This window comes from Pelodiscus sinensis, chromosome 1 (assembly GCF_049634645.1).
Source record: "Pelodiscus sinensis isolate JC-2024 chromosome 1, ASM4963464v1, whole genome shotgun sequence".
NCBI lineage: Eukaryota > Metazoa > Chordata > Testudines > Trionychidae > Pelodiscus > Pelodiscus sinensis.
This window is the reverse complement of record NC_134711.1, coordinates 66,146,217-66,158,355: the sequence shown is the minus strand read 5'-3', so window position 1 is coordinate 66,158,355 and position 12,139 is coordinate 66,146,217. Positions and strand designations below refer to the sequence as shown.

At 45.0% G+C, this 12,139-nt stretch overlaps 1 protein-coding gene across 2 annotated transcripts in view; it reads right to left on the bottom strand.

Moving 5' to 3' along the window:
• Positions 1-12,139, bottom strand: part of TRHDE (thyrotropin releasing hormone degrading enzyme) — a 347,541-nt gene that overhangs the window by 80,744 nt on the left and 254,658 nt on the right. For both annotated transcript variants that reach the window (XM_075931938.1, XM_075931934.1), the window contains one exon: positions 7,734-7,822. In XM_075931938.1, coding sequence (XP_075788053.1) covers positions 7,734-7,822 — 89 coding nt within the window. The remainder of the gene's footprint in view (positions 1-7,733; positions 7,823-12,139) is intronic.

The following is a 12,139-nucleotide window of genomic DNA, read 5'->3' as shown; positions in this document are numbered from 1 at the left end:
TAAAATAAATATGGCCGTTGCGCTATGCCTACGATCAGCTGATCCTGCACAGCGCGGCAGTCTAAACACGGATCTGTCAGCTGGGGAAACCTTTGCCTACTGATCCTATAAACCCTGTTTCACGAGGCATAAGGGATTCGTCGGCAAAGGCTTCCCCAGCTGACAGACCCGCCTCTACATTGCCAGACTGTGCCGGATCAGCTGATCATTGGCACAGTGCAGCGACCATGTTCATATCCAGCTTCTCATCCATTGTAATTCCCAGGACCTTTTCTGCTGAACTGCTATTTAGCCAATTGGTCCCTAGCCTATAACAATGCTAGGGACTCTTCACTTGTCCTTGTTGAACCTAGTCAGATTTCTTTTGGCCTAATCATGTAATTTGTCTAGGTCACTCTGGACCCTATCTCTTCCCTCCAACATATCTACCTCTCCCCCTATCTTAGTGTCATCTGCTGAGGATGCAATCTATCCCCTCATCCAGGTCATTAATAAAGATGTTGGCCCTAGAACCGATCCTTGGGGCACTCCACTTGAAACCGACCAACAACCAGACATCAAGCCATTGATCATACCCGTTGGGCCCAACAATCTAGCCAGCTTTCTATCCACCTTCCAGTCCATTTATCCAATCCATACTTCCTTAACTTACAGGCAAGAATATTGTGGGAGACCATATCAAAAGCTTTGCTAAAGTAAAGGTATATCACATCCACCAACTTCCCCATGTCCACAAAGCCAGTTACCTCATCATAGAAGCTAATCAGATTGGCAGGCATGACTTGCTCTTGGTGAATCCATGTTGACCATTCCTGATCACTTTCCCCTCTCCAAGTGCTTCAAGATTTCTTGAGGATCCTCTCCATCATTTTTCCAGGAACTGAGGTAAGGCTGACTGGTCTATAGTTCCCTGGATTGTCCTTCTTCCCTTTTCTAAAGATGAGTACTATATTTTCCTTTCTCCAATCATCCGAGACCTCTCCCAAACACCATGAGTTTTCAAAGATAATGGCCAAAAGCTCTGAAATGACAGTTGGCCAACTCTCTCAGTACCCTTGGATGCATTAAATCCGGATCCATGGATTTGTGTATGTCTAACTTCTATGAATAGTTCTTAACCTGTTCTTTTTCCACTGAGGGCTGCCCACCTCCTTCCCATACTGCATTTCCTAGTGCAATAGTCTGGGAGCTGACCTTGTTTGTGAGGACAGAGGCAAAAAAGGCAGTGAGTACTTCAGCTTTTCCAACATCATCTGTCACTAGGGGTATGTCTAGACTACATCCCTCTGTCGCCAGAGGGATGTAAATTAGACATACCGACATTGCAAATGAAGCAGGGATTTAAATCTCCCACATTTCATTTAAAAAAAAAAAAAGGCTGCCGCGTTTTTGCAGAGTCAGCAGTTTGTCGGCAAAAAGTGGCTGTCAGAAGGGGGATGAGGCGACAAAGAAAGCCTTTGTCGGCCGATCCCTTATGCCTCGTAAAAAGCTGCAAAATTATTATTTTGATAATCTATCTTGGAGCACTGAATAGTTTCTTTTGATATTCATATATGCATTTACATCTCCAAACTGTACATTATTCTTTTTATCTCCATTTATCTTCCTTTCTGTGTTTCAGCTTGCCAAGGATTTCCCTGGTAAATCAATCTGATTGCCTACCATATTTGCTTTTCTTACTGTGCACCGGGATGGTTTGTTCCTGGGCCTTCAATAAGGCTTCTGTAAAATACTGCCAGCTCTCCTGGACTCCTTTCCCCTTCGTATTAGGATCCCATGGGATCCTGTCCATCAGTTCTCTGAGGGTATGTCTACACTACCCTCCTATTTCGAGATAGGAGGATAATGTAGGCATATCGCAATTGCAAATGAAGCCCGGGATTTGAATTTCCCGGGCTTCATTTGCATAAGCCGGGCGTCGCCATTTTTAAATCCCGGCTGGTTCGAACCCCATGCTGCGCGGCTACACGCGGCACGAACTAGGTAGTTCGAACTAGGCTTCCTAGTTTGAACTACCGTTACTCCTCATTCTACGAGGAGTAACGGTAGTTTGAACTAGGAAGCCTAGTTCGAACTACCTAGTTCGTGCCGCGTGTAGCCGCGCAGCACGGGGTTCGAACGAGCCGGGATTAAAAAATGGCGGCGCCCGTCTTATGCAAATCAATTATCATTCCACGAGGAGTCTGCATCCTTTGGAATGCTGGAAGTGAAGCTTCCTAGAAGTATTGGGGGCCACTCATGCTCAGAACTTGCCCCCAACTTGCCCCCAACCACACTCTGCCTCAAGGAGCTGCTCTGCTTGGCCTCTTTCCCCCGAGTTCCTGACCTCACTCCACCTCTTTTCTCTAGGTGCCCTATGCCTGCCACTTTCTCCTCTACACTTTGGAGAGAAGCGAATGGCAAGGCAGGCCTTGGAAGAGGAGGTGGAGTAAGGACATGGATTTGGGGCTAATTTTCCCATTTTTGTTTGGCTATATTCCTGAAGATTTTGTCACGTCATCATGTTTAATTAAAGATTAATCTTTAATTTCTGGAGTCTCTAGGCAAATCTTGGCACATGGACAAACCTACTTGAGGGGGTGGGGTCGTAGGCTGGGCGCTAGTGCCTCTTTCCTTCTAGGGTATTTTCAGCACTTATGCGTAAGCCTCCCCAAATGGAAGACTTACATGCTGCCCATGAGGAGATCCTGAAGCAGGCTGCACAGAAGCAGCACTCTTCCATGCAGCAGTTTAGGATGGGAAAAGAAAGCATAGCTCTTGAGCCTTAGATTTGCTCAGTGGTGAAATTGTGGTGGAAGTTCTGCATCATGAACCCAAGGAAGTGAAGGCAGGGAACTAGACTTCATAGGGGAGGCAGCAGTCTGAGGCAGATGGCTCCTCTAGAGAGGAACAACATACCCCTCCGAGGCAGAATTTAAAAACTCAGGTTGCAGGAAGTGGTAAGGATTAAGATGAGGTGGAATTTAGCACAACTTTAATTACTTTTGTATTTCCTCCTGAATCACCTGAGGGTGAAGCCATTTTAGAGGAAGGGAAATTTTCTCTCAAAAAATTAATTTTGTTGAAACTGATATGTTCCCGCAAAACATCTTTATTTTGCCAAAACAGCCTTTAATGAAAAAGGTGTCTGAAACTTGTCAGCCTGTCCTAACTGGTAGATACTGGTATGGCTCTTCCTGTAGGGCAGTGTTTCTCAAAGTGGGCTATAATCCCGCTTTGGGAAAGCTGCTAGTGGGCCTGTGCCACTTTGTTTACCTAAAGGGTCAATAGCCATGGAACCTTGCGGCTCCCATTGGATCCAGTTCACCATTTCCAGCCTAGGGGAGATGCAGGAAGCAAATCAGAGCCCATGGCAGCTGTGAGGTTCCATGGCTATCGATGGTTTAAGTAAACAAAGCGGCATGAGCCTGCTAGTGAAATGGAAATGGAATAAGCTATACTAGCATTGGACCATTTTATTCCATGCTAATTTGACCATTTCTGTAAAAAAAAAAGAAAAGAAAAAAAGACATCTCTAACCAGCAACTACAACTCTCTATAAAAGCTTGCTCCAGTGTTTCCCCTCTAAAAGGGATGTGGTTGTTAGCCATGGCTCCCATGAAGGGAAGGGAAGATCACTGACCCCTTATTGGTAGATGAAGTTTTGGAGGGAACAGTAGGGGAAAAAGTGTTCACATAATGCATCAGTCTCAACAGCAATTATCAACAGTTGAACAGTCTCATTCTCTTTTTCTCTCCATACATGGCAGCTGTTCCATACCCTTTAATCACTGTTGCCTTTCTCTGTGCCATTTCCTTGCTGCCTGCTGGAGATAAAATGGACACACACAAAGAACCTCTTCTATTAACAGAGTGACAGTACTGGAGTGGGAGTCACGCTGTCCGCACTTTTGGAAAATTGACATCTCTGAGGCAGAAGACAGAAGGAGCACTACTTGGTGTCTATATATTTAGGTACCCGTTTGAAAAGTATCATGGCTTCTTCCTCTCAGGCAACAGAGAGGTGGATGTACTCCCCTTGCAAAATCAACTGTGTGATATTGCCATGGTCTTCAAGATGTGGGCCTCACCATCTTCACCACCAGAATTCAAGACTAAAGCCAATTCTACAGTAGGAGAGTAGCACCTCCACGGATACAAAGGGAGAGAGGCCTATTCCCTTCTGTGACAGTGTGGAGGATTTTTCTCCGGTTGACTCTGCCTCCTTCCCTCTTGGAGAGGTGTGCACTGCCACTGTGACACACAGGGTGGTGTAATGCTATGCCAAGATATCAGACTAGTGCCCACAGACTCAGCTCTTCATTACTTGGCAGCTGAAGATGCATATTGGACCCAGCATTTCATCTCTTGGCTGTATCTCTTCCACTTCTCTTGCCCACCATCAGACATGTGCACAGAACACTTCTTCAGCACACCAGTCTCTATAGTCTCCAAGAAGTGCACACCTGTCTACAGAGAAGGTGAAGAGGATTTCATTCATCCACATGAATGGAACAGCTGCTTCCTCAGGACCATCCCACCTGGAACATGCCAGCAGCAGACTGATGGAAGACCCTGAGGCAATGGTGGGGGAGGAAGAGGAGGACTGCTAGGGGGATTTTCATGTTCTTGACCCATTATTGCTCTCCAGACTCAGCCTCTTCCTCTCTGAAATGTGGCAAGTGGAAGAACATCTATGTGAGTCCACCATGCAGAGCACAAAATGTAACTATACCTAACTCCACCACATGGTCAGATACCAGGCCCAGTATCTTTCCTATGGACTGCATATAATTTGTGTTAATTATTGCACTGGAAGGCCTCAGACAGAGGCAGACAGACCAACCTGCTACCTGTGGAGCTACTGGCACAAGAGACAAACCACTGTGTCAAGTGTCTTGGAGACTTGTGTGAATGGATCATGTGATAAATCTCTCTGACATTCTTTTCCCTCTGTCTCATATTTCATTTTTCCAGCCCAACGTTGTGATTGAAAAAATCCATAGCTGCTGGCTTCAAGATAAGGATATTGGTGCACCCTCCTGCACTTCAGAGTGCCTCTTGTGGATGTGGCAGCACAGGATGTTAGTCTCAAAGTCTCTCCTGGCTACGTGACAGGGGCAGGGAGCTTTTCCACAGAGGTGGCAGGCAGCCACATCTGGCTCTTCCCCAGCAAGAAGGTATATCTGCTACCCTCTGCATGTACCATCATGCCAGCTCCTCCCCAGAAGTCCTACGAGATATTATTGTTTTCATTTATTTTCATCTGTGTTTTCAGCTTGGAAACTGCCTCCTTCAGACTCAAAACACTTCCCGAGCACCAAGCACTTCATCCTTGTATCTGCTGCAGAAAACCTCCTCGGATTCCCACAATAGCATCAATCACTGGACTTTGCAAATACAATGGGTAAAATGAGTCATGTATTTAACATATCCAAATATCCTATTATGCTAGACACTGTAGAAACATGCAAGCTACCATCCCTGCCCCAATAAGTTCACAATCAAATTTGTAATAGGCCACAACTAGTGAGTGACGGATAGGAGAGCAACAAGCATAAAGACAAAGGATCATCATCACATCGATTAGCTATGCACACCACATAATGGCTCTAAATCATTTGAAAGTTGTTTCAAAAGTGTAACAGTCACCCCAATCACTGCTCAATATAGACAACATTAGTTTGATTATTTCTTGTAGGCATCTCTGAGGATGTCTTTTAGAGTTGAGTGTAGTACAGGTAGAAACTCTCTTAACCAGGATTCTCTGGTCCGGCAACATCCATGGTCTAGCAAAGATGTTACAGGACCAGAGAGTCCTGGTGGAGAGCCAGTGGCAAGGATCCCTGCTGGACCAGCAGAGCAGCGGACTTCCATCAACAAGCCTGCCATCAGCATGTGGCAGCAGTTCTGTCCAGCAGGATTGGGAGATACTTGTGTGGCTGCCCGGCATGGCTGGGACCTGCGGTGGCTCAGTGGGGCAGGAAGCCCCAATGTGTGGCTGCCTGGGGGTGCCCGGAGCCCCAACATGGCACACGCGGCTGCTTGCAGGCTCCAGTGGGGTCAGCATGGCAACATGGCCAACAGGAGGTGAGGAGCCTTCCAGGAGACTAGCGGACTGAGCAGGAGGGCTGGCAGCAGGGGGTCCAGAAATGACCTTCCCTGGTTCAGCAAAATCCCTTATTCGGAAGGGGTCAGATTTCAAGGGTGCTGGTCAAAAAAGCATTTTTGGATGAGGTGAAAGAAAGCATTCCATGAGTAAAGGGCAGCAAGGAAGAAATTGTGCAGCTAAATACATAAGAGACTGACAAATGAGTTTTCAGAGAGAGAAACAGACAGACAGATATATGGCATGATCAGCTCCCATTGCAGTCAATAGGAATGCTATTGGCTTCAGTGGAAGCTGGATCAAATCCAGTGGAATGAGAGCAAACCAGAAAGATGAGGCAGAGTCTGAAGGACTTGAAATATTGCACTGTGTTCAGCATAATGCTGCTGTTAGAAAATTAGCGTCATTTTCATTTCCTGACCAGTGCATGTCTAAATTCTAGAATGAAAATTACACTGGTCCCAGACCCCAGTCCTTGACCAGTGCCAAAAAATAGGCTAGATAATGGGAGCAGTAATAAATTATTAAGGTCTGATATACCATGAACAGTCAGGGCTAGAAACACAGCATATATCACTAGAAAGTTGGGATTCTCATATTTCCACTGCTCTATTGGTATACACCATTCATGTCTAGCCCTGACGTTGCTAAGCTCTATGGAACTATTATCCCCCACTGACCTGTAAAAGAACAAAAAGGAAAAGACAGGCACACACCGGCTTGGCCATTTCTTCCTTCTAGTTCTATTTACCGTGGAAGGAAACTCGTAGGCTATACCTTTTCTGTACTGTGAACCAGGTCAATTCTTCCTCTACTGCCCAGACATGTAGGGGGTGTATGGCTCCTTCTTTTCCACTTCTTCTAATCTTATCCTTCAACTCCCCAACTTTTTCTTCATCCACCTCAATTCTGACATAAATTCAGTAGCAGATACAGCATGTGCTGTCAGGGAAAAGAGAGGAATGCTTTCTAACATTTGCAAGATGGTATTCCTAGCTGCTTTCTGGTGATAAAAGGTATTGGCTCCTAGCTTTGGCTGTTATAGTAGTTACTGTGATCATGTCAGAATTGAAGCAAGGGGAAAAAGCAAGATGGTAATCAGAATAAAGCTCCAATATCTAGCAACCTACCAGGGCCAGAAACACTTTGGCAGATCAACAAAAAGATTTTGGAGGACACTAAATATTTCTTAGCTCTGGATGTGGATGATTGATCAAATTTTTTAAAAAACCCTGTATTCCTAACCTTAATATTGCATTACTGCAAATTTTGCATTTATTAGTTTACAGATTCTACATTTGGCAGGGGTTTTACTTCAAAGATATTTTATTTAGCCCTCACCATTCTATATAGGGAATTGCATTTATACAATAGTTTAGTATGTGATCTCAAATATGAAATAGCTGCTCTGGAACATCCTTCTTTTTAAAAGCTTTTCTTTGAACTGTCTAACTTTTGTGAAAATTACCTGGTTCTTTCCTCTCCTCCCTCCCCTCCCAAAAATTCTTTCTTGCAATTCATTGTCAAGCAGCTGAAATTGGGTGCACGGCAACTAAACAATTACCTAGGATCAATTCTGAGAAACAGTTCAGTAAAACACATGTATGCTTTACAAGATTCCACTGTGAGGAAAGTTTATTTTTACCTGATTTGTTAGCCACCCATATAATTGCCTCTGAAGAGATGTGGCTCGTATTTCCTACTGCAATTGTTAGTGGAATCTGCCACAAGTAGCTGCAAGACAAAGGAGGGGGATCTAAGAACAAAAATACTTAACCAAGTCTTCTCACTAACAGCAATAAGGGATCACATCAAAGAAATCACAATACAATTTCAGTAGCATTGTAAAGATTTTGATTCTAATACGTTACTTTGATTTTTAAGGCAACCATGATAGTGGTAACAAACCAATGAAAAAGTCATTTATTTTAAAAAATTACTGAATTAGATTTTTCACAACACAAAAGATTTTTTTCCTCAAGGTTTCTAGTACAAGGTTTTTATAAAAGAGGAAAGAATGCTGTCCCATGAAAAGATGACCACCATTCATTCACTCATTTCTAAATAAAAGAGAATTCTGAGGGGAAAACATGCTTTGGTTTAGACGGTCTGTTAAGTTTAAAAGCAACCTCAAACTAGTGCCACTCTTTTAGTGTTACTTCTTAACTTTTGCAGTAGATTGTCAATACTGGCAGATTAGGATAATGGACATATTCCTCTACTGACTTGCCCCTTCTGTTGTCATTTACACATGGGCAAATTACCATTCAGATTTGGACACATGCAGTGGGCACAGCTGTCAGGGAAGGAAGAATCAAACTTCAGCATCTTCATGGTACACAACCACATGTCATTGAATAAATGTCAATAATTCATCTAAGACCTTTATAACACTTTATCCTAAAGAGAAATGACTATACACTACATATATTTTCTGAGCAGATGGAAAATATTACCATTATGACCCCTATTTTCAACCACCCACAACCACCCCAAACACAAAACTCTTCCTCCAGCTTTGGAGAGTTATCTATGTTTCCCCTCTAAAGCCTTCCTCCAGCTGTGATTTTTAAATTAATTTAATTAAGCTGATGCAAATGTGTGTAGACCAGCACTTAATGTCCAAATCAATTCCACAACCAACAGTATAAGTCATTACAAAATTAATTGATGCTTAGAGTATTAAAGTGCAACTATCACTCCCCCGAGATTTGCTCATTGAGAAGCTTATCCTACTTAACTATATGCAATACTTAAATGTGTCACAAACAGCAATAAATATGATGGTGCTTGCAAATGACTAATGGTCTGTCAGGAAACACATCTGTCATACACTGCTGAAATGTACATGCATCATGGAGTGCACATGACTGCATTTCCACAGTATGTGTTCATAGAAAAATGGTAGACTCCTAAAAATGAATCTAAGGGTTTCTCTGCATCATGGGGTAATGTGCACTGTGAGGGTCTGATTTTTAAAGTGCACTAAGGTCTTGTGCATTAACTGATCTGTGTACCCCTGTTGGTGTGCTTTTAAAATAGTGCTGTTTGAAGCAGTACTATGTTAAAGTGCACTAGAGTGGTTCTCAACCAAAGTTCCAAGGGTGCTGTGGAGGGCTGCAAGCAGATTTCAGGGGTCTGCCATGCTGGGTCAGTGTTAAAATTCATGCCAGTGGATGGAAGCAAGTGGAAGTGTCACTGTGTGGGGCTGTGGCCCAGGGTTACAAACCCTACCCCCTGAAGCTGAAGCCAAAGCCTGAGCTTTGCTGGCCCCCTGTGGTGTGGGGCCAAGCCTAAGGCAATTGCCCTGCTTGCTACCACCTAACACTGGGCCTGGCTTTTATATGCAGAAAAGCAGTTGTGTTGGTGCAGGTGGTCCATGGAGTTCTTATGGCATGTTGGGGGGAAAGCAGGCACCGAAAGAAAAAAGGTTTTGAAACTCTGCACTAGGGAACCTTTAGTGGGAGCTAGCAGGATTTGCACAAACCCATTAGTACACTGTAGAAATCACATCCCCAAAGATGCATTGCACAACTATGTAGACAAGACCTAAATTACTTCTGTTACCCCTCTGTCCTCAGATTGCATCAATGATACATGAATTATTTGCTTCCTTTGCTTCCTGCAGGACCTGATTCAGTTAATACTAACACACAGTATTTTTACACACTTGATTTCTCACATAGGGTATGTCTACACTACCCTCCTAATTCGAACTAGGAGGGTAATGTAGGCATACCGCACTTGCAAATGAAGCCTGGGATTTGAATTTCCCGGGCTTCATTTGCATAAGCCGGGCGCCGCCATTTTTAAATCCCGGCTAGTTCGAATCCCGTGCCACGCGGCTACACGCGGCACGGAGTAGCTAGTTCGGATTAGGCTTCTAATCTGAACTAGCTGTACTCCTCGTGGAATGAGGAGTACAGCTAGTTCGGATTAGGAAGCCTAACCCAAACTAGCTACTCTGTGCCGCGTGTAGCTGCGCGGCACGGGGTTCGAACTAGCCGGGATTTAAAAATGGCGGCGCCCGGTTTATGCAAATGAAGCCCGGGAAATTCAAATCCCGGGCTTCATTTGCAAGTGTGGTATGCCTACATTACCCCGCTAGTTTGAACTAGCAGTGTAGTGTAGACATAACCATACAGGTTTGCAGCATCCAAATTACCCAAACCAATACAGGGCAGTACATCTGGGACAGTAATACTCCAAAACACAGGTACTCAATGTGAGGAAGATACTTGAAAAGCAATGTTGGAAGAGCTGTGAGGACAACGAAAGGCAATCTATATATGAACACACCGTGTATTGTGGCAGCAAAACAAAAAACAAACAAATAAAAACAAACAAGCCAGCATGATTTTGGGCTGTGCAGGTAATAGCATCATTCCACATAGCAGGGAAATAATAGTCCTGTCTAGGGTACTGATAGCCTGACTCAATTTGAGTATAAACCTATTTTATCAGTGGTCCCATTGGAATTAATCAGATCACTCAATGGTCCCACTGGAATTAATCAGATCACTCACAGAATAAGGTGCTAGTCAGTAGTAGTAAGGAAATTATAATTTGGCCTTAAATTAATTTGGGAAATACTAGACCTTTAAAAATAGATCCAGTTCTCGATACCTCACAATATGAAAAAGACTATTAGAAACCTGGATAAAATTCAGAGAAAAGCAATGAAGCTTTCTGAGGGTATGTCTACACTACAATGCTATTTTGGGATACCAGAGTATTCCAAAATAGCTATTCCGCGTCTTCACAGCAAACTCATTATTTCAGGCTCGCTATTTTGACATTCGTATAAACCTCATTCAATGAGGAGTAAGGGACATTTCAGAATTACATTTTATTTTGAAATTTGGCGCTGTGTAGACATGCAAACTGCTATTTCGAATTTAATTCGAAATACCAGAGCCCTTAATTCAAATTTGGTAAACTTCATTCTATAAGGAGTAATGCCAAATTCAAAATAGCTATGCTGTGTAGACACTTAATTCGAAATAGGGGGCCTCCAGCCCTTCCCAGTGAGCCCTGGTGGCCACTCTAGGCACAACCAGGAAAACTTACTCTCCTCTCCCCCAACCCCGGAGCCATTAAAGGGATAGACCCTGGCCACAGTGCCTGTGCCAGCTCCAAGCCTGCCAGCCCAGAGCCAGCAGTGGCCACTGGAGCCCCTGACCCAGTGGCCCCAAAACATGAGCCAGCAAGCCATTGGCAACCAGCCCTCCACCGCTCCCCAAGACCAGTCTGCCAGCTCTCAGGAGCCTGACAGGGGCTGGAGAAGGCAGGTGCCTTCCTGGTCCAGGGTGGAGATCATGAACCTTATTCAGGTTTCGGGGGGATGCCTGCAACATCCATGATCTCTGCACTAGATGGAGGAATGCGGCCGTCTATGGCAGGAGAGCTGCCAGCCTGGCCACCAAAGGCCACATGCGAACCCAGGAGCAGGTTTGCATGAAAATCAAGTTGGTCTGGCGAGACTCCCAACCCTGGGCACTGAGCTTCCCTCCCCCTTCTTCCCCTTGCTTCCCCCTTCCAGCTCCCTTCTCCCAGGTTTCCCCCTCCCCTTTCCCACCCTCTCTCTTCCCGTCTCCCTCCTCCTTTTCCCAGTCTCCCCAGAGGTTTGTCCCTCCTCCCCCAGTTTTGTTCAATAAACCCAGTTTCTATTTTTGAACATATGTGTCTTTTATTTGACATCAGGAAGGGGGGCTAGGGAGGGGTAAGTGGAAGAAGGTGAGGGAGGAATGGGGCATGAGCCCCCAGTGAGGAGGACTAGGGTGGCTCTGCGGGCTCTGAGGGGTGGGAGCTCTCCTGCAAGGCCTTCTGGATCTTGACAGCCCCCCGATGGACCCCCCCAGATGGCAGCCTGCAGTCAGTGCAGCCGGGTTGATGGCAACGACCCCACGAGATGCACTGGCATGCCATGGGGCAGCTCTGGCTCCATGTGGCCGAGTGCTGTGGTGTCCTGAGTTTGGGCACTCAGGGCACTCCAAGACAGGACTGCTTTGCTGTCCCTCATTGAGATAGACAAGCAAGCAGGGATTCCTG